This window comes from Pantherophis guttatus, chromosome 7 (genome assembly GCF_059756535.1).
Source record: "Pantherophis guttatus breed Tessera chromosome 7, ASM5975653v1, whole genome shotgun sequence".
Taxonomy (NCBI): Eukaryota; Metazoa; Chordata; class Lepidosauria; order Squamata; family Colubridae; genus Pantherophis; species Pantherophis guttatus.
The window spans coordinates 30355711-30382671 of record NC_142069.1 but is presented as its reverse complement, the minus strand read 5'-3'; the positions used below and the strand labels follow the sequence as shown (position 1 = coordinate 30382671).

General features: G+C 38.4%; 1 protein-coding gene and 1 pseudogene across 2 annotated transcripts in view; both read left to right on the top strand.

Moving 5' to 3' along the window:
• The window catches only part of KCNJ4 (potassium inwardly rectifying channel subfamily J member 4), a 38046-nt gene extending 11319 nt beyond the window's left edge, over positions 1-26727 (top strand). The window contains exons 2-3 of the mRNA XM_034402854.3: positions 19803-19971; positions 24591-26727. Coding sequence (XP_034258745.2) covers positions 19934-19971; positions 24591-25926 — 1374 coding nt within the window. The 5' untranslated portion in view covers positions 19803-19933 and the 3' untranslated portion in view covers positions 25927-26727. The remainder of the gene's footprint in view (positions 1-19802; positions 19972-24590) is intronic.
• On the top strand, positions 8485-10065 carry LOC117655419 (endosome-associated-trafficking regulator 1 pseudogene; annotated as a pseudogene). Its single transcript, XR_015728884.1, has one exon. The product of XR_015728884.1 is annotated as an endosome-associated-trafficking regulator 1 pseudogene (transcript).
• Positions 26728-26961: the final 234 nt, after the last annotated feature.

Here is a 26961-nt window from a genome sequence, read left to right as displayed (position 1 = left end):
GTTTTCTTTTAAACACTTCCTTTCTCATTTGATTGCATGACCTTTGAACATTCCTAAGTATGCTAACATTCTGAAAACAATAAAAAAAAACTATTGTGATTAGCTTATGAACCCTGACTTTTGGTATAACACACACATGTACATACACGAACAGCTAGAAAAGACAGCATGGGCTGTGATTGTCCAGTTTCATCTGTCTATTGTAGCCATAATCTGCTAAATATTTGTCACAGGTGGTGACACAGTGTCTGAGAACATGTGATAAGCGATGTTTTGTTTACTCACGATATATTAAATAAAAGCACATCATATTTAGACATAAATCCTTATATCCAAACCGTAATACACAATAGGATACATGTAGCAAGCTAGAGAAAATCTAGTTTGTAAATTCAGACATTGATTTCCCCTTTTCCACCACATGATATCAAGGCACGATCAACAAATTCTGCCATTTTGTGAATCATTATGAAATTATTTGAAGACTGTCCCTATTTACTGCATTCTTACATGCTGTCCAAAGCTCAGTGTTTATGCTGAGTTGTCCTCCATTTAGATGTTGCACTGATGTCTGTTTGTACTTTCACCATTGGTTTGCTAAATTAAAACTGCATTTCTTTCTAAATTCTTTGCAGCATAATAGATGAAATATGTGAATGAATTGATAAGTATAAAAAAAAGCTTCTCCAGTGGGATTTAGATATGAAATCAAAGGCTGCTCAAAAGCATGAAAGCTACTCAAAACTTACTGGTATTACTTTAACTTACATACTTACTGATTAATTATGATAATAGAGATAGCGTATTAAATAAGACTAAGATCAAATATCACACTAAGTCATTATTAACTTGGTTTAGTGCACAAACCACAGCTGGATGTGTTTAAGTAATATGCTAAACCATAAAACTTAATTCATCAACTCACAGTATCGGGGGTTCATAAAGCAAAATGAAATAAACCACTTTGTTGCTTAGTGTGAAATGCGATCCCTATTTGAGAAAGAGAAGAGAGGTAGAGAATCACTTTATTGGCAAATTAAGGATTAGAAATCCTCTTGTGATCGTAGATGAAAAGGCTCACAGACAGGGAGAAAATGAGGTAAAAGAACTGCGTGTAAGAATTGGGGTGCATTGGATATTCTTTGTCTCCAATTAAGTGACGCAGGTTACTTGAGGAATTGTAACAAATTAGTACATTTAAATTTTCCCCTGCCTTTCAACTGCTTAAACATCTCTTCCAAAAACAACATGTTTAGAAAAAGCTGAATAAAGCAAAAGTCTACAGAGTATATAGTAAGGAGATGGACTTAGTACCAGATCCTCAGAAAGAAAAAAAATGACACTAAATATGGCGTAGGCGTACTGTGTGGAAAACACCTTGTGCTATATTTCCTGATGTTTACTGTGATAAATCAACCTTTCAGATCAATTTTTACAAAATTCACAAATCCTTCCATGGAAAAATGGATATCTGAATTTGAAATGTGTGATTGTTTCCTTGTAGTTTTTCATCATCAGGCTTACATGTGCAATCACCTCCAAAATTCCATTTTCCATTTTCTCTTCCATTTCCAAGGCTTTGCATCTTGCAGACCACAAACACTGAAGGAGCAGTCTTCCCTACCCTGACATCCTTCAGTGCAGAATTGAGAATGTTACTTCCAAAATCCCATCAGCTGGATTGGATCAGATGTAAACAACTGGGGCAGCATGCCAAAAATGAGTGACATACCAAAAATGAGTGACACTACCCATTCTACTTAACTGTCATATATACAATTGCTTTGTCGAATTAAAATTTTTTACAGAGTCTAGGTAATATTGGCTTCCTTTTGTAACTTTCTTGTTTCTGCCCCACATTTTCCATCTTTTAAGTTTTCAGGGGAGGAGGCGGGAACCAACCATTTCAATAAATCAATCAGAATATAGCTGGAAGGGACTTGGAGGTCTTCAAGTCCAACCCACTGCTCAAGCAGGAGACCTTATATTATTTCAGACAAGTGGCTGTCCAATCTCTTCTTAAAAACCTCGTGTGATGAAGCACCCACAACTCCTGAAGGCAAGCTGTTCCATTGGTTAATTGTCCTCACTATTAGGAAGTATCTCCTTAGTTCCAGGTTGCTTCTTTCCTTGATTAGTTTTCTTCCATTGTTTCTTGTCCTGCCCTGTTCTGGAAAATAAGTTGACCCCCTCCTCTTTGTGGCAACCTCTCAAATACTGGAATACTGCTATCATGTGTGTCCCCCACCCCCTTGTCCTTCTTTTCTCTAGACTAGCCAAACCCAAATCCTGCAACCATTCTTCATATCTTTGCACTTTTTTCAAAGTCTCAGCATCTTTTTTGTAATGTAATGACCAAAACTGGATGCAGTATTCCAGGTGCGGCCTTACTAAGGCTTTATAAAGTGGTACTAATACTTCATGATTTTGATTCTATGCCTCTGTTTATACAACCAAGGATTGTCTTATCTTTTTTGGCTGCTGCTGCACATTGCTGGCTCATATTTAAGTGAAGGTCCACTAGGACTCCAAGGTCCCTCTCACAGTTTTTGTTTTTGAGCCAGGTTTCGCCTAATCTGTACTTCTACCTTTCGTTTTTCCTGCCTAGGTGTAAAACCTTGCTTTTCTGTACATTAATTTTCAAGTTGTTGGATATATAGCCCATTGTTCAAATCTGTCAAGATCTTTTTGGATCCTAAGCTTATCTTCTGGGGTGTTGGCTATTCCTACCAGCTTAGTGTCATCTGCAAATTTGGTGAGTTTCTGTTCTATTCCGTCATCTAAGTCATTTATGAAGAGAACTGGGATTAAGACAGAACCCAGTGGCACCTCACTGCATACTTCCCTCCATGTAGATGTACTACCATTAAGGACGACTCATTGAGTATGGTTTGTCAGCCAGTTACAAATCCATCTAGTGGTGATGTTGTATATCCCACATTTTTCTAACATACCAAGAAGTAGGTTGGTGATCTACTTTGTTGAATGCCTTGCTGAAATCTAAGTATACTATGTCCACAGTGTTTCGCTGGTCTATTAATTTAGTCACTTTGTCAAAAAATGAAAGAAGATTGATTTGGCATGATCTCTTTTTAACCCATGCTGGGTTTTAGTTATAACTTCATTTCTTTTTAGATGTTTGCAGATCTGTTTTTTGATTATCTTTTACAGTATCTTCCCCGAGATTGATGTTAGGCTGATTGGTCTGTAGTTTCCTGGATTTTTATTTTTTTCCCCTTTTTTGAAAATGGGAACCACATCAGCTCTTTTCCAATCCTCAGGTAATTCTCTGGTGTTCCAGGATTTTTGAAAGATATAATTCAATGGTTCTGAGATAACATCTGCCTGCTCCTTCAGAAGTCTGGGATGTAAATCATCAGGTCCTAGTGATTTATATTCATTAAGATCAGATAGGTGTTCTCTAACTATTGTCTTGCTTATTTTAATTTTTATTTCTAATCTGTCTTGATTCTGGTAGGTTGGGCTATAATTTTTTTGTGTGTGAAGACTGATGAAAAGAATGAGTTAAGCAGCTCTGCTTTCTCTCTACTGCCTGTTACTTCCTTGCCATCTTCTCTCTTAAGTGGACCTATTGTTTCCTTGACTTTTTTTTTGTTATTTATATGTTGAAAGAAATGTTTTTAAAATTATTTTTGACTTTTGTTGCAAGTCTTTGTTCATTCTGAGCCTTAGCTTTCCTGACTTCATCTTTGCAGATTCGAGTTATATGCTGGTATTCTCCCTTAGTTATGTGTCCCTCTTTCCATTTTTTGTACTTGTCCTTTTTGTTTTTCAATTTATCAGAAAGAGCTTTGTGCGACCATGCTGGTTTCATCTTGGATTTCTTGTTATTCTTTTTCAGTGGTATTGTACTGGACAGGGCTTTTATGATCATATTTTTAGAGTTTCCCATGCTATTTCCATCTTATGGAAGAAAATGTGCAATAGTTATTGAATAGCTTTGGATTGTGACTGCAAAAAGTTCTCTTGCTTGAAAGACCCCAAATCACCAAGTACCTTTCATTCTCAAAAGCAGCTTTGTAGCACATCAGTTATGGCCAAACTTTTTGATGTGCTGCATAAACAGGCAGTACAAACATTTGGAAGACCTGTGCAGTCAAACAACAGTGATTTCACACAAACAATAATTTGTGTGAAGTGCCTCTTGAGAAGTGGGAGTGTTACGCTGGCAGAGAGAGTCATGTGAGGTGGCAAAATGATTGCTCCCAATTTGCTGTCTTGCAAAACCAAATTGTAGCAGATTGTTCTCTTTTACTGCTGCATGAATGCTGAAAAAACAAGGATACGTTGCAAACATCATATTGTAATATTTGAGTAAAAATGAAATGTTAAACAAATGAATTAAATATATGGCCCTCGAGATTAGCTGTGTCACCCTACATTTATGCACCCTCCTTTTATATACACTGAGAGCATATGCACCAAAGACAAATTCCTTGTATGTCCAATCACACTTGGCCAATAAAGAATTCTATTCTATTCTATTCTATTCTATTCTATTCTATTCTATTCTATTCTATTCTATTCTATTCTATTCTATTCTACATAATGGTAGGCTTGATCCTCACTATCATTTCAGTACAGGAAGAGTACAACTACTGTATGCAGAGCAGGGGTGGATTTCACTTACCTTTGCTACCAGTTTGTGCACACGCCACTTCTACGCATGTGCAGAAGCTTTTGTACATGGGCAGATCGTATTTGATGACATCCGGGTGGGTGGGTGGAGCCTCCCACCACTGCTACCGGTTCTCCTGAACCGGAGCGAACCGGTAACAACCCACCACTGATGCAGAGATCTGGATTTGAAGAGAAAAATGTGATTTGGAACATCTACAGCAAGGCTGTGAAACTCCGAGCCCAAGGGCCAGATGCGTCAAGTGCTGGCCACGGCCACACCCGGTTTAGTGAAGGGAAAAATAGTCTCGATATATCACGTGATGCCGCCATGATGATGTGAGTTTAACACCCCTGATCTAGAGCACTCATGTAGCATCTGTTGGTAACAACCTGAAGAAGCAGTGACTGTTACTGGGCTCCCAGAGCAACTGTTGTGCAATTCCAAGGTTTTATGCATTTGGTTTATAAAGATGCTTTCAAATGCTACACGAGGGCCCACCTGTGTTACATTTACTTCCAAATCTGGATTTCTGCACCTAATAAGTAGAGAGTGACCTGGGCTTCACTTCTCACTACAACATAGTAGGCCTAACTATTGTTTGTTGACCTAGTACATCAAGCCATAAACCATACAGTGCAGTAAATGAAAGGACAGAAAATGTGTTTTGAATGAGTGAGTGTTCAGGAGCTGTGCATTTGACAGTGGTTTTGCATATCATCCTAAAACACAGTCTGTTTTAACCATAGCTTAACGAGACATAATGGCATGGTTCACATACAAGGCTGAGCTAAAAACCACAATGACTGGGTTCTAACAAATGCTAAGCCAAAAGCAAAAGAGCCATATTATAGAGTAGCATAATGCCTCTACATCTATAAGTGGGAATACCAGATGAACTTTATCAACTCATCCCAGTAAATAGTTACACTGCAAATTTCCATAATTAGAACAGTCCGATTAAAAAATTAATCAGAGATTCTAGCTAAAATGAAGATCTTTCTATGCCCTCTCATGTGTTCTACAGTTTGATTGACTCAAGATGACAGACTGTGGATGATTATCTGAAGATTCGGGTAGAGATTTCACTTTTCAACTTATGCTTTCTGTCCCCTTAGCTGCTTCTCCAGAAACAGTGGTATAGCTTCTGCAGCCACAAATTTTGCAGGCTGTGATGTTCAGGGAAGAGGTTAGAAGCCCCTCTTACTTGCCCAAGTTGCCACCCAGGATACATCCAGGATGTTGCTTGAGATGTAAGTCCATAGCCTGACTTTCTGTTCTGCTAGGGGTGTGCAAGTGGGGGAGGCTGTGTCTTTGTGAACTTTACCTTTGCCACATGTCAATTGTGTCATCGAGTAGGCCTTGGTGAGCCTCTTTTGCTTGTCTGCCTTTTCTCCCTCCTTCCCTTTACCATGTGGGCTGATCGTGGCTCAAACTTTTAATTCAGATGGTAATTGAAATAATAATACGGGCAGAACCCTTCTGTCTCCGATACTGCAGCTGGCTTTATGGAGCTATGAATAGCTCTGAGTCACGCTCTGAAGATGGTTTTGCTTCCAATCGTTTGTTTTGTTTTGGGGGTGGGCTTTTTTTTTGGTACTTTTCTAATGACTATTAACGAAAAGAGAGGGGGGGAAATCACACCCTCTCCTTTCCTCAATGTATCCAATTAGAGATGTGTTTATAAAATTGCTATTTAAGCATAATGGCATGAGATAACCTAAAGAGATCAGTCTATTGATAACGACTGTAAGGACAGATGGAGACTGTTGGCCTAGATTTGGTATATTTATAATTATTTTTTAAAACACACATTTGGTTACTTTCCCCTCTATGTACTTTTCATATGCCGCTTGGCTGAACAAACCGAGACCCTGGTTTAACACATGCTTGGCATTTTTTTTTGATAGCTTCATTTATTTGTATCTTGCCATCTCCCCAGCCTGTTGAAACAGCAATAGCAATAGCACTTAGACTTATGTACCGCTTCACAGTGCTCTACAGCTCTCTCTAAGTGGTTTAAAGAGTCAGCATATTGTCCACAACAATCTAGGTCCTCATTTTACTGACCTTGGACGGATGGAAGGCTGAGTCAACCTTGAGCCTGCTGAGAATCGAACTGTCAAAATGCTGGCAGTCGGCAGTCAGCAGAATTAGCCTGCAATACTGCATTCTAATCACTGGGCCACCATGGCTGATTTTCCCGTTTGTCAGGGAAGCTGGGACTGTGATACGCAGAATTCTTAGCCAACATAAGAATTCTGGGAGATTTAATCCAAACAGCCACTCAAGGATACCATGTTGGGCAAGATGGAGATCTGTTCAGTGGTATTCTGTTCATAGACTAACAGAATGTTATTTATACTACAGTAATAACCTGGGCAAACATTAGGTTTGGAATTTCTGTGAAAACTGCTTAAAAACTACATCCCAACCAAATGTAGAATTCACAGATGTGAATTCTCTTCATTGCTCCCCCCCACTGTGTTATTCTTGTACTAATAAAAGTTGATTTAATTACTGCATCTAATTACTGTTCTACAAACTTGCCTCAACTAGTTCTCCTATTATATAATCTCTAAAGAATTCTTAGAGATTTTACTACTTGAGGATCTTAATTCTATCCCATTGTTAGAATGCCAGGACCCACTAACATTCAAAAGAGTCATGGTAATTGTTAAGGTACTGGACTAGAAATTGGAAGGTTATGAATTTAAATCTTCTCAATGGCATGAAAACCAGCTTTGGGAAAAATGTCTATGGAGATTCTCAATCATTCAGATTATGGGTGTCCCAAAGGTGCTTTTCCTTTTCTTGTTGTTTTTTTCCCCCCAGAACTGAAGAAGTTCTTGAATAAGTAGTGAAATGTTTTCAAGGAGAAAACAAAGGAAGTCCAGTTGCCTTTTGGAAAAGCACCTTTGGGACACCTTTGGGAGAGTTATCCCCACCTGGATTGTTATTCTGAGAAAAATAGAAGATGGGAATATTATGTACACTGCCTTGAATTTTACAAAAATAAAAATTAGATCAAATTAATAATAAAAAAAACAGAAGCATCGTTTTAATGGCATGTATTTGGTTATTGTATTTTCACTCTAAAAAGGATGAGATTTAATTATTAGAGTCTGGAGAAGGAATGCAACTTAGTGTGGAATAACAACGTAAGCTGGAAAGAAAAAACAAAACAAAGGCACTATTACAGAAAAGCAAGGGAATAGAGAAGAACATCTTGTAAAAATCATTTCTAGTCAAGACAGATTTAACCTAAGCCTGTTCTAGTTCAAAAGTAAACTCTTTCAAAGCAGCAACTAAGTTTAACTTCAGCCTGAAGTTGTACCAGCCAAAATTAATATTTGAATATATATGCCACATACTGTAAATTCCTTCTTCCTCTGGATTTACCTCCAAATAAACTTAAAAATGATTCTCTCTTGGGAATCCTCAACAATGTGGGGTGGTTGGAATCTAGAGATCTCTTTTAAATTGTTATTCTCAGCTGAATATTTCCAAGGATAGGGGTGAGTTGAACTGCTGTGGGTCACACAGCAGTTCAACTCACATAAAAGTGACATTACAGAGAGAGGGGGGAGGGAGAGAGGGAGGGAGAAAGAGAGAGAGAGAAAGAGAGAGAGAGAGAGAGAGAGAGAGAGAGGGTGAGCAGTTTCTGAAACCTGTATTAAATCAGGTTTCACCTACCTGTCAGTATCAGATATTCTAAATGGGCCAGTATTAGTTCTGGAGATAGGGAAGGGATGGTAATTTATTCAAGGTTAAAGGAATTGTGGATATGATCACATTACAAGTGGTCTCAGCACTCCACTTCAGCATTTCAGCTAGCAGAAAAATGTTGTGAGAGCTATTCTAATTATACATTTCTCTCCAGCCTGTGAAGTCACAAAATGAAGCACTGACAGCTGATGACATCATAGATCATGGTAACTTCTGCTTCCTCCATTGTTAAAGAGACACATACATACAAGGATTAAATTCAGATGCTTCAATAGGCCATTAAATAGTGTTGAAGCCAACACCACTGGCTCTACAGTGGACAGGGCTGGTTTAACCAGTGGAGAAGAACTGGGAGCTATCTTGGGGCTATCTTGGGAAGAATGCAAATGTTCTAGATGTCAGTTGTCTGTCCAAAATGCCACGGCCACCTCTTGCCAGCTGCTCACATGCCCGAGCCCTAAAAGATGATGAAGAAGAAATCCAGCCCTGTTTTCACCATCATGTTCCAACTACTCCAGGAGACCATGTCAAGAATCATAGCAGCTCTGGAGACAATCAGATGAAAAATTCAAATGACCCACCTGCATCTTCCTTAAAAGGGCTGGTAAAAAACAAAAACCGTGGTACATCAAGACAACATGAAGGAAAAAACAGAAATAATAAGAAGAAATTGTCCAGGCAGAACCTTGTCCTTGAAGAAGTGTCTCTGTCTCCAGAACCATTAGGCTTGAGTTTGGAGTTTCAGGAACCGCTATACAAGGAGGCAACAGTTTCTACCCATTTATCAGATGATGATGACGATTGGAGAGAAAAATTCCCACCCTCTTCCTATGATAAAACACATTTATACAGGATCTGTAATGTTACACAATGTGATCCTTTTGATTACAATTCAGCAATTCTTTCAGGAATGGAAACTTTCTGTTCATGGCCATTCAATGATAATGACCCTTGCACTGGGTGCCCTTCTCATGCCAAAGTCACAGAAAGCTACACTTCCCACGAAGAACCTATTGAAGAAGTGGATTTTGTGTCCTCACAGTTGAGTTATCAAGAACTTAAAGAGGAAAACTCCATGCTGAGGAGAAAGATCAAAAGAATACAGAACTTCTCGGAAAGTCAGACCCAGATGGTGCGAAACCTTGAGAGGACACTGCAAGCCACTATGAACAAGGAGGAGAAAGAGGCTCAAGATTTGGAAGCATTGATGCAGCAGGCAGAGCAAAATCTTCAGTCGATGACCCAAAGAGCTCTGAAGGCAGAAAGCAATATTGAGAAGCTGAAACAAGAAATGTCCTTCCTTCAGGCAGAGTTGACTTGCTACAAAGTAGAGAACGAAAGCCTGCGATCAGGCCAATCTACTAATATGGGGGCAGTGAAACAGCATGTGGACATTGCTTTGCAAAATCTTCTGAGGGTCACCAACCATGCTCATGCTACGATTCACCAGTTGGTCTTTGGTGCAGAAACACTGACACTTGTTGCTGACCTGCTTAAATCTGTGGGTAGAATGTCAGAAGTTGAAAAGGAAGAAGAAGAAGAAGAACAAACTTAGGGGACTCTCTTGCCTATGACTGTAATGCTCCTGTAGTGCTCTTGGGGCTTAAACCATTTGCTCTCGTAATGTATGGCTTCAAATAAGTAACCTTTCTCTTTTCCCAGAAGTACTTTTATTACATAATGGAATATTAATTTCATACTTTAATGCCTTGGCTGCTCTTTCAAAAGCTACATTGTACAAAATGTATAGATCCCAGGACTTCTTTCGGTTGACTGTTCAAAACTGAGAGTTAGCATCAAAGTTAATGTGTTTTGAAAATATGTGGGTTTTTTTTTTCTTAATTGAATAGTTGCTGAAAGAAAAAGGGCTGAGACATCCAAGTTGCCATTATGGTGCTGGGGGTGGGCTTTGTACTCCTAGTCTTCAAGCCTGTCTTCCATAGTTTATGTTCATCTAGAGCTTAGTAAGAAATGGGAGGAAAGGTATTTCTAATGAGAAAGAGCATTCTTTTCAAGATATTGCACTAATATTAAAAGCCGTGGTTGTGCAGTGATTAGAATGCAGTATTGCAGGCTAATTCTGCTGATTGTCAGCAGTTTGATTCTCACCACCATTCTCACCATTCTAACCCCCACCATCCTGCATCTCTCTGCCCCTGATGCCTCCAACTGACCTTTGCTGTCTTCTTCCTGCTGCTGCTGCTGAGGCATGCTCGGCCTGGCCCTTTGCAAGGCCTTGGGAAGGTTGTGTGTGGCTAGAAGCTTGCTCTAAAAGGGCAAAGCCAAATCTGCCTTATCAGCAGTAGGAGGAAAAAAATGTCAAATGTCAACTTGGGGCAGCAGGGGTGGTGGGGCAGTGGACTGTAGGACAGAAACGGGGGCAGACTAGAAGGCAGCCAAAAGGGGAAAGGTGGAGGGGAGATAGTGGGAGGTGGGAATTGAAGTGCATGCTGCAGTCAGAAATGTGGGCAGACTGTTAAGTGCCTGCATTTTGATCACATGACCAAGGGGCTGCTGCAATGGCCATAACTTTGAGGGGCAGCCATAAATACCATTTGTTGAGCGCTGTTGTAATTTTGTATGATTGCTGAACGAATGGTTATTAAGCAAGGACTACCTGTACTGTGCAATGTATTCTGTATTTATGGTACGACGTGTCATTATTTATTATTTCTTTCACAGTTTTTAGATACCACTCTAATTAGTATAGGCTGGACACGGTACAACCAAAAATCTCTACTAATCCCCCATATAAAACAAAACCAATAATTGTGTTATTAAGTTATTCAATTACTACTCTTTGTAGGAGGAGAACCAGGCTAATCTGGTGGCAAAATTTCAAATTTTTCTAAGTTATCAGACTCCTGCTTCCCCCCGCCATCTGATCTGATCAATATTATTTTACTAGGAATTGTCTGGCAATAATTGCTTCTGTTAGGTCTTATAACAGAACTAACCAAATAGAACATGTTTTTGTAACAGAACATGGTTGTGTTGCCTATGATAGTACCTAGCCACAATGTCTTCTGTTTCTAATCATTGGTTCTTCACCAGTGATTCTATTCTTCACATCATGCATTTAAGTCATAGCTTCATTATTAAGGCTTCCACTGAGCAGTCTTGTGTTATGCTATCTAGAACTGAATGGTTTGTTGTTCCTACATCTAAGGCATCCTTAACAATTTTCTCCAATATATAAATGTGATAAGTATCAAATCCCAAAACATAATATTAGACAAAGGAAATAGTGGCTTTAAGCAGCAGATTTGATACAAAGTTGTCCACCATGTGACCTGCCCTTGCTTCCTGAAGTGTAACACAGAATGATCCCATCACTAGTGGTGAAGTTGCATCAGCTGCCAAGGAGCAGAGGTACTATCTTCTTCACCTCAAGCAACAAACCATCTTGAGACAACTTACATAGTATTGTAACTATTAGAGAAGGGAAAGTTCACATCTCATTTATGTTCATAAGGAGATCACATATCACAGCCCTTAATTATTGAGCTGGAAGTGCCATGCAGGTTATTTCATCCTTCCTTCCTTCCTTCCTTCCTTCCTTCCTTCCTCTCCTCCCTGCCTTGCCCTGCCCTGTCCTCCCCTGCCCTCCCCTGCCCTAAGGTGCATATTTATTTACAACTACACAGCTGTGTAAGTGTGCAAGTCTTTTATAAATTATTGTTTCCCAGTGCCTGGAAAAAATTGTATATTGGGGAATAAACAATGTTGGAAAAATAATTTGGAAAAGCACTTTGGGCTATACAAGTAACAAGATGTTCTACCATTGTATAAAAAAGTCACCTTAGCATAGATTGGCTTGCAACGTGCCTTATCAGGATCTTTGTTCTGCATTGTCTCTATATGACATTGCCTTCCTCACTTCAATGCATGAATGAGTCAACACTAAGTTGTACTAACCCTTCCAGTGTTGCTGTAGCATTTTTCTGCTCAAGCTGGTGGCAACTAACACAGTTTCAGTATAGATAAAATCTGGTGTATGTCTGTAGACTATCTGTGGGGTCAGGGTTGGCAGCCCATGCTTATTGCCCATTACAGCAGATGAACTTCCTCTACTCAGTTCTGCATGGAATGGGACAACTTGCCACAGCCAACTCGCCATGGCAAACTTACCACAGCCAACTCACTGCAGGACAACTTGTCATGGTCAACTCACCATGGGACAACTCGCTACGGGACAATTTAACAATTCTATTTAATTATTTAAAATAAGATTTATTTTAATTTTTGCCATTCACATTTCATTCTGTCCCTCCTTTTGCATCCTTCAATTATTCTTTTCTACTATTACTTTGATATTAGTGTAATTCTTGTCCTGCAGTGAGTTGTCCTGTGGCGAGTTGTCCTGCAACGAGTTGACCATAGCAAGTTGGCTGTGGCGAGTTGGCCATGGTGAGTTAGCCGTGACAAGTTGACCATGGCAAATTGTCATAGACCCATCCTGCGCGCTCTTGTCTGCTGCTCTTTTCCAGCTCCCTGGTGAAAAGGCTGGGACACAATTACGATATTTTACTTTACTGAGCAGCCCCCAAATTTTTGTTTTGAGAATACTAAACCATACTCAAAGTAAGCCCCTCCAGGGAGCTCTGGAATATGGTGGAAGATAGATGCAAACAATAAAAACATGGCTCCAGTTTTGTTCAAAGGAATCTGATTTGAGCCAGGTGATTATGATACGTACATGACACCTGTGTGTTTCTTCCCAGCCTTTTTATAATGAGTTTTGATTTTAAATGCTTGCGTGACAATGGAATAATGACTTTTTGTGTAACACTTTTCCTGTGTAGTCTACCTTTTAAAATTGTTTTTGTTGTTTTAGTTTTTCAGTGTTTTGTCTCACTTTGTAATCTATCCATAGAACTCCATTCCTTGGGTGGAATAAAAAACATAAACTTTTATTAAATGGACCTTTTGAAAACAGACTTTTAACAAGAACTGAATTTGCATTCACTCTTTATCCCCAAAAGAATGCACAGGTTCATTGTTTCTAAAGACATAATTGATGTTTTACATCATTTATGTCAATGTACGTCATGATGTAAGAACTTCAATTATTTCATTATGCAAATGGATTCAATGGACATTATGGATTTAACATAATTCCCCTCCAAAAAAAGTTTTATTAAGTCTTTTGTCTTGATGTAACGTACAATCCAACTCATTATAAGTAAAGCATGCAAATTAGGCCATAATGTCTCATTCAGTTAATCATAGTTATAAAATCCTGGCATTGTGGTATCTTAGAATGTTGCATTGTTTTTGTTGTGCCTTCCTTTATCTAGAATGGGATGAAATATAGTTCCAGTAGGAAATATAGTTCCAGGTCAGGAAAAGCTAATCAGATCCTAGTTGCCTCTTGTCACTCTCAGTGGTTCTATTTCCAGTGCAGAAAATGTTGTTACTGAATTGGTCTGCTGGACTTGATATTTATAACCATATTTCCAAAGCTTATTCTCACTTTAAACCTCAGAGACTGATTGTTTCCAAGCTTTTTTATATATATGAGGATTCATGGTGCTAAGGGCCCATCCTTTGCTATCAGAGCTTCTGGTCAGCATGGTTGGCATGATTTTTTTTAACAGGATAACAGAGCTAGAAGAAACCTTGTAGGTTTTCCAGTCCCACCCCCTCCTCAAGCAGGAAACCCTATACCATTTCAGACAAATGGTTGTCCAATCTGTTAAAAATATTTTTAACTTGCTGTTCTGACCTAGGCTTTCTGAGACAGTAAAAAGCACACAATTAATCCCCCAAACCCTCTTTTTATTTCAACGGCTCTGAATTATGTTCATTCGCAGCCCGTAATGAGTCACAAATACTCTGCAAAGAGTCCGACAGACGTCTGCCACAGTCCTTCGGGATAAGGCTGATAAGCACCCACCTTTATCTCCCTTGACATGCTGCCAAAGACCTAATTGGCAATTAGCTTCACAAGGCCACATGGAGCACAGAGTCAAAATGGAACTTCAGAATTTAAATCAACCAGAACTAAGAAAGTTGCTTCCTGCAAAGGCTCACATGCCTTTATGTCTTATGGGAGGGGCCAATCATCTCCAAGCCCTACTCCAGAGTTGTCCCTTTTGTCTTAACTGTTCTTGTCTTCTGGCAGCTCTGTGCATGTGCGCACTGGGAACAGGCTCACCCTGTTCCTCTGCCTTGCTGATGTCTGATTCTGGAGGCTCTGGAGGCAGCCCATAACTCCCAGATGGCCCTGGCCCCCTTTCTGCTTCCGACGCAGAGCCCTCATCAGAGCCTTCCCCGGACTCCAGGACTGGCCCACCTCACTGATTGACTCTGCTGCCAGCTCCGCAGGCTGCCAGCAGAACACAATACTTGCTTTTAAATAAAAGTAAATAAAGATAATCCAGTTTATCATACTTTTATAGTGTCCAAACATTTGGATTACACATTCATGTTTTAACTTTTGTTTTCCTTGACTCCATATTAATATTATGAATATTAAATAAAAATGGTAACTATGCAACAAGTATTTATGAGTCATCATTCCTTCCAAAATGTTACACTTCTAAAATAAAGTTTGAAGCCAAACTTTTATTACATCTCTTCTATGGTGACCTCTAAGCACCCAAAATATTAACTTATATTAATTAATGTGTAGTTACATTTTAGATTACAGGATACCTATAAACATACAAATTTTTTTGTTGTGTTAATTATATTTGAGATCACACAATATCAATTTTATTTTATTTAAAACCCTTGCCTTTTGATTTGTTAAAGCTATTTCAACTCATTGTCCCAAATTACCTGCAGGTTTCCCGTAGCAAATAATTCAACATTCTGGAACCTCCAAATTTTTATCTAGTAATATTAATATTATAGAATTTAGGACACTGCTAAAGCATCAGTCTCAAATTTTAAAGCCAAAGGATATTTGAGTTGAATGAATTGCAATTGACCTGTTTTAAGTAACCCAGATTCTTTTTGCAAAGAGAAAAATATTTTAAAATACTGATTAATCCAACATAACACTGCCATTTTTGTCGAAGAACTCCAAAAGAAAGATTTCCTAGAAATTTTCCATTTCCATTTCCTAGATATTATCCCATAATATTGAATTCTCATGAGAACTAATTCAGATTTAAGTCTGCTTCCCATTATCATCCACATATAATTTGCAGCCTTTGGTGGAGTCAACATAACTGACTTATTATGTCAGTTTAAAAAGGAACCAAATCCATGGTGAGAAATAAAGAAAATCTATGAAAAGATAGTAGTTCTTCTTATAAGAAAAAGAAAAGGAAATATAATTAAATCTAGCATTAATCTTCTCCATAACTTTCTTTCCTTGCAGACCAAAGCTTTTACTATTCACCTCTTTTGTTCTTGAAGCTTCTCACTCTTTGAAAATCTCATCAACTCCATCCAATAATGACTTTCTCAGTTTCCCTCTGTCCCTTGACTCCTTCATTTCTTCTATATTTGCTTTTGGATTCAATCTTAATTTTCATTCCTTTCAAGAAACATTTGTTCTTTGCAATAAACTACATACAACCTATTATTTTTCTACCATAGGCTTGCATTAAAATGTCTCCATCCATTTCCCCATTAAACATACTTGCTATGATAGCCTATCATTCCTATATAACTTGAGGTAGTTTAATTCATTTCTCAAGACTATTTTGGTTTTTAATTTTCAAATCTGTAAATCCTTGTTGCATCATACAGTTTCTCTATATTCACTGCAAATCATTTAGATTCTTGTCACTTTTAATTTTATGATAGTTTTCACTTTTTTATTTAAAAAAATCTGGAGGCAGCTTCTTCAAACATCTTCACTCATTTTCAAAATAATTTTTAAACATTTCCATTAAAATCATTCTGCATTTTCTCTGCATTTTTGGAAATCAAAACTATTCCTTGCTCTTTTTGATTATATTCTTTGCAAATCTTTTTTTTTTGCTTTATAATATTATACAGTAATATTATGTTGCTTTATAATATTACACAGTATTTTCCCTAATCCTCATTTTTGAAAGCAGCTATTCTTTTATATGACAGTTTCTCAGCCATAGGCTCTTTCATTTCTTCCTTTCACATCTTTTTCATACATCTCATTAATGTCACATACTGTTCTAGCATTCTGTAAAATAATTCTTTTCATTCTATTCCAAGCATTATTGGTAACTCAATTTCTTACATTCACTTTACATGCATTCTGTTGGAAGATTAATGTAATGTCTGTCTGAGCATCATCTATCTATCTATCTATCTATCTATCTATCTATCTATCTATCTGCTGTCATCTATTCACTTATTCATGCATACAAGTTCCTTATTATTTCTTACTGTAGTTGTCCTACTTTTATTTCTTCCGTTTTTTTGTTCAGAGATCCACTTTGACTCTACCAAAAAATGATCTGTGTCACATTCAGAATCTTTTATCACTATTATATTATTTACCAGTCTCTCATTCTTTCCACATAATCGAATCAATCCTGTTCATTTATTTCTTTTTCCATAGACATATGAATAGCTTTATGTTCATACCAAGTATTATAAACAGATGCTATTGGAATAGCCACTATTCACCAATAGTCGTCAACAATCTCTGAATGGCCAAATCATTTTCTGAACTCACATCTCACTTCCATCTACCCATTCACATCACCTAGCAGAATATATTCCTCCCCCTCCCTGACTACGTTCATTCAAAATATTGCAGAATTTCCCCCTAAAACTCATTATTGGTTCTTCCAGTATCACTCTCACTGGATTATACCATGCAACTATTATCAGTTTATATGTATTCCTACTTTCACATGTACCCTCTACCTAATTAACCACAAGAACCTAAATGTCAACCATTCATATTTGTTGATACACATTTGAGTTCTTTCGTTCATAATTAAACCATCACCTAAACTTCCCTGCATGTATTTATACAATATATTCCATCACACAGGGTCAGATTACTTTCATTCATTTTTTCATTAATTCATGATCTTTACTTCACGCACATTCCAAATTAGTCTTTTATGTTCCATAGTCATCACCAGATGATACCATAGATACTGACGTCTGTGGTCAACCAACATTTCACATAACAAGATAAAGTATGTTGTAATAGAATGCTGGAAAGCAAAATCACAAAATTCTGCCTTACTTATTTCAGTCATGTCATGTGACCAAACTCAGTGGAAAAGGCAGTTGTGTTTGGAATGGTCAGCAGTAAAAGGAGCGAGGCCAAAAAAAACGCATGGTGGCTGGACATCATCAAAGCTGGCATCAGCCAAGGCATAAAACAACTGAAAGAAGCCACATAAAATCAGAAAATGTGGAAATAGCTGGTCCGTAGAATCACTAAGAACTGGACATGATTGAATGGATAGCATCATTGTCAAGATACCAACGTATTTGTGACACTTTCCCTGGTAATGGAAAGGACTGTATGAGTTATTTAGGCTCATTTTGGCCAGTTTGCATTAAATATAATTTAAAACCTTGTTTCATCCCATATTTACACACACTTTATTATGTAAACTAGAATCCTAATCTAGAACTACTTTCTAAGACAACCTATTGTTCATTTAAAACACCATCCCAAACCATTCAAAATAATAATAATAATAATTTGCATTGTGAAGCAGTTGAGACTAAACTATTTTTTTTTAAGTCTCAGCAGTAAAAATGCCTAAACGTCTAGCCATAGATCGGGGAAGCACAAGATGTAACAAACTCTGAAGCCAGGAAGGTCTAGATCTGATATACTTAGATATGAGACTGTTGGGAAAAATGGCTTTCAAGATTTGAGGTGAATCTGTGCTTTTCTGCCCTACTTGTTTCCTCCCATACTATTTATTTTGCCACTGCTGTCCTAGTTTCTTATCACCCTGGAATCTTTGCCTCCCTCTCCTCTTCCCTTCATTCCCACATGATATTCATTGCATTAAAGAAAAGGCCTGGAAGCAGGAAGCTTATTATTATGGTTGCTTCCTAGTCAGCCAGATTGGATTTGGCATTTTGTTCATCTATAGCAGGGGTGTCAAACTCAGGCCTGCGGGCTGGATCCGGCCCACGGGGTGCTTAGATCTGGCCTGCGGGGCTGCCCTGGAAACAGCAAAGGATTGGCCAGTGGTGCCTCTGTCGGTGAAAACGGAGCTCGGGAGGGCCGCAGGCAGCCCTCTCAAGCTCCATTTTTGCTGCAGGAGGCCGTGGCAGCTGAAAATGGAGTTTGGAAGCCCGTGTTTGCTGGCAGAGTGCTCGGGCCACTACAGGCACTCCTGACACAGGTGACATCAAGCTGGCCATGCCCACCCTGGGCCACACCCAATCCCCCCCCCCCGAGATCAAACACAATCCTTATGCGGCCCTCGATGAAATTGAGTTTGACACCCCTGATCTATAGAGTCCTTCCCAAGATCCTGAGATAAGCAGAAGTTGTTGTTTAATAATATTAAAGATCATCGCAGGATGTAAACTGTTCCAAGTAAATCTGCCTTTTGTAAGGCAGCTGGGGATTTTGTCAATGTCAATGATGGATGATATTATTATTTTTAGCACGAAATTTATGTTGTCCAGGTCAGCAGACACTACAGAAGTTTATTTATTTATTTATTTATTTATTTTATCAGATTTCTATACCGCCCTTCTCCTTTCGGACTCAGGGCGGTGAACAGCCAAAGTAAAACATTTGTACACAAAAGTTAAAATAGATTTAAAATAATTAAATAAGTTTGGCCCATAATTTAAAATATTTCAATTTAAAACCAATTTCAAATTTTAAGACCATAAAATCAGGACAGCCCGGCTAACTGAAAGAAATAGGTTTTAAGTTCCCACCTTCTTCAACAGACAACAAGGTGGTTTTGATTGGCAGTGTTCCTACATACCAAAACCAAATGTGAGGGGGAGGACACACATGCACATTCCATAGCAATAGCTATTACACCGTATAGAGCTGCTCACTTGCAGTGCTTCCCTTATTGCCTATTGCTACTTGTTCTTTTCATTAAACAGTTCTTTGAGTCCATCTCTGACCTTGTGCTTCCAGAATTGGCTCTGAAGTCCAACCCAGGAGAGCCTCTGGCTGATAAACTCAATGGCTGTGTTGCCACTGGTTTTATATGTGGAAATGGGGGCGGTGGCTTGTCTCCCAATGTCCACTCATTGGCATCACATATTGTGTGAGCTAAGTCATCACATTAAATCTATAACATGGATTATCTGTTTGGGTGATGCATGTTATGTAACATTGCAAATATGTTTTGTTTATCCAGGTTTGGGGTTTAACAAGTTGTAGGAACATAGCTTATGTATTCTTTCCTGAATTCCGTGCTAGAGGAAAGATGAAAAATGAATAAATAGAGAGAACAATACAACTGGGGTTTTATTGATTAGGGCTTTTTATTTTAGTTGCTGTGATTTTTCTTCTGAATTTTTTGTTCTAATCTAGGTATCTATTCCCTCATGAAAGGAACCGAAGCTTTTACAGCCTTGGGACACCATTTGTGTGTGTCCGGTGTGTGATACTCCCAATCACACACAAGATCGGAAGCTGTTCAGCTTTATAATAAGAAGTACCTCATGATAAAACGAGTCATGGGCAGCATCCGGGTAAACAGGTGAGTAACGTCTCCCATCCATTTTTTCCTGTTTTGTAGTCACCTTAATTTTCTGTGGGCTGTATGGCTTCCCACCCTTACTGTACAATTAGGTATTTAAAATGTCTACAAGTGATATCCTGAGGGACAGGATGGATGGAACTTACAATATAGGTTCTAGCCACATGAATTGTACTGTATGCCAGGGAATCTTGTATTTAGGACTTAAATCCAATTTCTCTCTCTGTCCCTGTCTCTCTCTCTCTGGAACATACATGCACACACTCATGTTGTTGATATTATTATTATTGTAAATAACCTCCAGGAAGGTTAACAGTATTAATATAGGGTAATATGCAAAATTGTAATTAAAACATTGATTCAAAACAATAAAAAATAAGTAGTCCCCAGACCTCATCCTTGACAACCACATCATCTTAAAAGGCAAAGATTTGTCTAAATAAAAATGCTTTTGCCACTCAATAGAATGGAGCTGATCAAGTGGTGAAAGGTTGTGGGAAGGTGGGGGATGAGATATTTGAAGGTTCAGGGTTGTGATCAAGTCTAGTTGGTAATACAAATCTCCAGTAATTTAATTAAGATAGAGTGTCTTTGAAACATTTTTCCCTGTAAAATCTGACCTGAGTTGCCTTTTGTGGGATGAATGCTCAAGTGCCTCATCTCCTGCTTTCCCACAGCCTCTCATAGTAGGTTGCCATTGGTAGGGAACTCCTAGAACCTTTGAATAGCTGTAAGACTTAGGTATGAATATTTTTTTACTTAAATTACTTTTAATATTTGAGTAGCCAAATGGTAATCAAATCAATTTTAGGAAACGATTCTAGAACGTATTCATGGGAAGACTGATTTTGCTCAACAGGCTTAACTATGTTATATAACTAACCCATTTTCTTAGTTTGCTTATACCATATAAGCCATAAAAACCTAATGATAATTCATATTTTGCAAATGCCACTGCTACGTCTGACCCGGTGATTAACCTTGTATAACCAAAGCCAATAAATTTGTGGAGGTTTAGGGCTAATTGAGCTTGGTTTGCAATTTAATAGTCCCATTGTTTCATGGGAATGATCTGCAATCAGTATAGGGGATATATCTGAATTAGGTTTAACAATAACATTCTGGCCATTCTGAGCTGGATTCTCTCTACCTCAGTAGCTGGATGTAAACGATTTCTTTTGCTAGGAGAGTTTTCATTGGAGTGGTACACATTATGCATATATTCTTATTATTTGTTATAGCTGCCCTACTCAAAAAAAAATGAGTACTCAATAGATCTGTCTTCTATGAATTTATCCAATCTCCTTTTTAATATATCCAAGTTAGCGGTCATTACGATGTCATATATAATTAATTCTGCATAGGTTTAAGTATAAAGATGCATTTTACTACACACTGCACAAAAGATCATTTTCTTTTGTTTACTCTAAATCTCCTTTCAATTAATTTCATTGGATGACCCAATTCCAGGTGTTTTGAAAATGAGAGAAAGCTTTTATTCTGTCCACTTTCTCCATGTCTTCCATAATTCCATGCATCTCAATTATGTCCCCATTTTGTTAAACTTTTTCTAAGCTCAACAGTCCTAAACTTTAAACTTTTTCTCATAAGGAAGATCTTTGAGTTCTTTAGTTTCAACATTAAAGGCCTATGGTCATGAAAATGCTCAATAGAGATAATTACATACCTGTTTGAATAGAAGTGGCTTTCTATAGCTGAATCTAGAAAGCAAGAACCCTAAATAAAAGTACAGGCTGATAGTCGAACAACATGGGATGGCAGAGAAAGCAGGACTGGTGGATATGCCCAACCACCTTCTCTACTTTTGCAAAAAGCACCGCCCACCATGCTAGATATCCCATGGAAGCTTATCCAGATCAAGTTCATCTAGAAATGAATCTTGTTTCAACCTTGCAGGATTTATGTCTCAGCAAAAATAGTCTATTAATCTGCTATCAAGAGACACGGCATTGAAAAAAAGACAGTAAGATCAAGGGCTCACATCTCACTAAGCTCTAGTTTATATAAATAGTATAATGAATAAATAGAGGTTGCAATAGACTGTCAAAATCAAACGAATCATAGAATGAATCACAGTAATGCAATACATGAATGATTGAAACTTGCTGATATATCAGTCTGGCTTTGTTCCTGGCCTGCCCTAACCCAAGCCCAAGAACTACTGTTTTAAATTTATGGCATTATATCTTTGATCTGAGGAAAGAGTAATTCTATAACAACATGATATAAGCACTTCTGCTTGGAAATTCAGTCAAGTTTGCAAAGTGTTCTGCTGAAACAAACAGCAAAGAAAACAAATAGTTTTCAAATAGAAATAGTTTGATCTTAAGATATTTGGCATTACAAAAAGAAAAGTTTTGGCAATTAATCTCTTATACATTGTCTCTTCTCTGTCTCTCTGCCACAGTACTTTAAGATCTCTTCTCTATCTCTGCCACAGTACTTTAAGATCTCAATGATAGATATTTGCTATGACCGCATCTTATATTCAAATGATGTCAGGCAGAACTTTCTGTAATGAAACCACCCAGCAGCTCTTCTCGACTATGGGAAAAATGAATACAGAGAGAATGGAAAATTTTGAAGAAGGAGATAAAAGCAAGTCACAGCTCTTGAGGAGAGGGAGTTTCTTTCAGGATATCTGGCAACCCGTTGTCTCTTGATCTCTAATTACACCTTAGGTTTTAGATATGGGATGCTGGGAAACATACTTGTTGCTGTAGCAACAGAATTGTCTAGAACTCTGGAAGTGTATAAACATTGTCACAGATGCACGATTAGATCAACAAATGCAAACCGAACAGAAAATAGAAACTTCCAGCCTTATGCAATTCTGAGCTAAAGTGTTACAAAACTGTATTCATATGGCTTCATCTATCCCAACTTTGTGTCCTCAGATGTGTTGGAATATAACTCCCATCAACTATAGCCACTGTGACAATGATAATCTTGGTTGGGTACAATGGGAATTGTAGTCTAGTACACCTGAAGTCTGCTCTAGTAGGTCCTGCTTAATTACAGGTTAAATCTTGGAAGCAACTGATTTATATTTTATTTTTTGGTTGGAGAATGGTATCAAGATCAGATGAAGTGTTAATACCACTTTATAATGCCTTGGTAAGATCACACTTGGAATACTGCATCCAGTTTTGATCACCACGATGTAAAAAAAAACGTTGAGACTAAAAAGTGTGCAGAGAAGAGCAACAAAGATGATTAGGGGACTGGAGGCTAAAACGTATAAAGAATGGTTGCTGGAATTGCGTGTGTCTAGTTTAATGAAAAGAAGGACTGGGGTGACATGATAGCAAGGGCTGCCACAAAGAAGAGGGAGTCAAACTATTCTCCAAAGTACCTGAGGGTAGGGCAAGAAGCAATGGGTGGAAACTAATCAAGGAGAGAAGCAACCTAGAACTAAGGAGAAATTTCCTGACAGTTAGAACAATTAATCAGTGGAACAACTTGCCTCCAGAAGTTGTAACAGCTCCAACACCGGAAGTTTTTAAGAAGAGATTGGATAACCATTTGTCTGAAATGATACAGGGTTTCCTGCCTAAGCAGGGGGTTGGACTAGAAGACCTCCAAGATCCCTTCTAACTCTGTTATTCTATTATTATTACAATCCAAGAAATCAAATGTCTTGAACAGCTAAGTGGACCTCTTAATACAGCATTATTCTTCATTGCTTTAAACAAAGATTTTTGATTCGGACAATATGGAGAGTGTTTTAAACGCTTTTAATCAAACATGCTGTAACACTGCAGAGAGAATAACTCATATGTCTTAAAGACTTATATGGGGGTGAGTCCTAAAACTCCTATTTTTAAGATTATTTTAATGGCTTTTTTTTCTCTCTCTCATACCAAATATAATATCTGCAGTAATTTTTTAAAGATAATCATCAAAAACTGCACAGAATAGAACATTATTTTAATTGCAGGTATTCTGAATTTAGAGTGATTCACCCTTCTGAATGTTTGCACAGTACACATGAATGCCAGCGCTATATGATTTTCTTAGTAATGCTAAATCTAGAGTGTGCATGCCACATCTGTAAAGGGTCATATATAGAAGGATTAAACATCTAGGGTGGTTGAAAAAAAATGAGATACAGGAAGTCCTCGACTTATAACCGCAATTGGGCCCAAAATTTCTATTGCTGAGCGAGACATTCATTAAATGATTTTTGCCTCATTTTACAATCTTTCTTGTCACAGTTGTTAAAGTGAATCACTGCATTTGTTAAGTTAGTAACATGGTTGTTAAGTGAATCTGGCTTCTCCATTGACTTTGCTTGACAGAAGGTTGTAAAAGGTGATCACATGACTCCAGGATTCTGAAGCCATCATAAATATGAACCAATTGTCATAATCTGAATTTTGATCACGTGACCATGGGATGCTGCAATGGTCATAAGCATGAAAAATGGCTATAAATAATTTTTTCAGTGCCGTTGAACTTCAAACCATCACTAAATGAACTGTTGTAAGTTGAGTACACCTGTACTAGATTTGGGTGTATGAGTGCTTAAAATGATCTTTTGAGAAATCACAACTTGTCTTCCACCTTTAACTATCACTTTTTCCCCTGTTCATAAGGTACAGCATTGTTTCCACTGAAGAGGATGGACACAAAGTCTCCTCCCTTGGCAGTCTTAATGAGCAGAGTCGTAATGGGAAAGGTCATGCCCCTCGACGGAAACGACGTAACCGTTTTGTCAAAAAGAATGGCCAGTGCAATGTCTACTTTGCTAACCTAAGCAACAAATCTCAACGTTATATGGCTGACATCTTCACTACTTGTGTGGACACTCGTTGGCGCTACATGCTCATGATCTTTTCAGCAGCCTTCTTGGTCTCATGGCTATTCTTTGGTCTGCTGTTTTGGATCATTGCCTTCTTTCATGGTGACTTAGATGTCCCAGGTGCAGGGAGTGGTTCCGTTGCTACAAAATTCTGCATCAAACATGTCAACGGGTTCTTGGGAGCTTTCCTCTTCTCAGTGGAGACCCAGACAACCATTGGTTATGGTTTTAGATATGTGACTGAGGAATGCCCACTAGCTATCATGGTGGTTGTGGCGCAATCCATTGTAGGCTGTGTTATTGATTCTTTCATGATTGGCACCATCATGGCAAAAATGGCACGCCCCAAGAAAAGGGCCCAAACCCTACTCTTCAGCCATCATGCTGTCATCTCTCTGCGGGATGGCAAACTCTGCCTCATGTGGCGGGTGGGGAATCTAAGGAGGAGCCATATTGTGGAAGCTCATGTTCGGGCCCAGCTTATAAAACCCTATATGACAGCAGAAGGTGAGTATCTTCCAGTAGACCAGAGAGATCTGAATGTGGGCTATGACATCGGCCTTGATCGTATCTTCTTAGTGTCTCCCATTATTATTGTTCATGAGATCGATGAAGAAAGTCCACTCTATGGGATGGGCAAGGAAGAACTGGAGAGAGAGGATTTTGAGATTGTTGTTATCCTTGAGGGTATGGTGGAAGCAACAGCCATGACCACTCAGGCTCGTAGCTCCTACTTGGCTAGTGAAATCCTTTGGGGCCATCGTTTTGAGCCTGTTGTCTTTGAGGAGAAGAAACATTATAAGGTGGACTATTCACGTTTCCACAAGACTTATGAGGTGGCTGGAACTCCTTACTGTTCTGCTCGGGAATTGCAGGAGAGCAAAATTACCATCCTGCCTTCACCTCCTCCACCTCCTAGTGCCTTCTGCTATGAGAATGAATTGGCTCTTGTCAGCCAGGATGAAGATGAGGAGGATGACTTGGATGTTGGAGTAGATTTGGGAGGAGTTCCAAAGGATGATGCAGGAGTCATACCAATGATGGAGTTTGGGAGCCATATGGATCTGGATCGATTGCAAGTCTCCATTCCTCTGGATGCACTCTCATACCGTAGGGAATCAGCCATCTGAACTGCCATCTTGATTTTCATCCCACTTATATTCCCTAAATGTTTCATTACTGCTCTAGCACAAGCTTTTGGTTGGAAAATCCCTACTGTACTTCTACCAACTATTGAATATATATAGACATGACACTTGCCTGGTGTTGGACAATCCAAGCTTCCTGCCATGCAGTTATCAATTGGTTTTAAATATCCTGAATTTAGAACAGAACCAAGGTCATTTCTCCTCATTTTCACACTTCTCTTTTCTGTGGCTTAAAACTGTGACAAAGCAGCAACAGATGTGACACACTAAGATAAGATGGGACATGTTTTGCTAAACTGCCAGCAGTAGCAGAGAGACCAATAATATTGCTGCAGGACAAGGAAGCTGCAAATATTAGCAAGCTGAATGAAACTGGTGTTTCTCAGTGTCATAGAGAGTTCTGGCAGTGGCATATAATTTGCATGTATATTATTTGTTGCATACAAACTCTTCAGGAGAAAATAGCTCTAGCTTTCTCAAACATGTACAGTTAATCTCAGTCTCATCCTGGTTCTTGGTATCCATGACTCCCTAAGTAAGTTAATACCAAGTGTTCTGATCCATTTAAAATTTCTGTTCCTTCCCATAGAAATGCAAACGGGGCAAATCAGAAATATGTGCAAGAGGAGATTTTACAAATTGAGTCAGAATTCAAATGACTTTTAACTGGTCCTTTCTAAGCAATGCAATCTATATGCCCACTTCACCTTCCAATGTTCTCTGGAAAATTCATTTGGAACTGTTTATTTTTAAATAAAGTATACAATTTAATAAAATATAAAAGACTGGAAACAAAGTGGGGAGGGGCCTTTACTGCATAATGCTTTATCTACTATTTGCTTAATGATGGTGAGTTACCTTTCACCTACTAAGTGCCCTCCAGCTGCATTGAACTGCAAGTCCCACCATCCTCAGTCAGCATGGCCAATGACCTAGAAAGAGAGAGGGGGAAAAGTTCAATAATTTATGTCTGGATTAGCATCTGCTTGATGGTTACATAATTCAACCTTAATCATG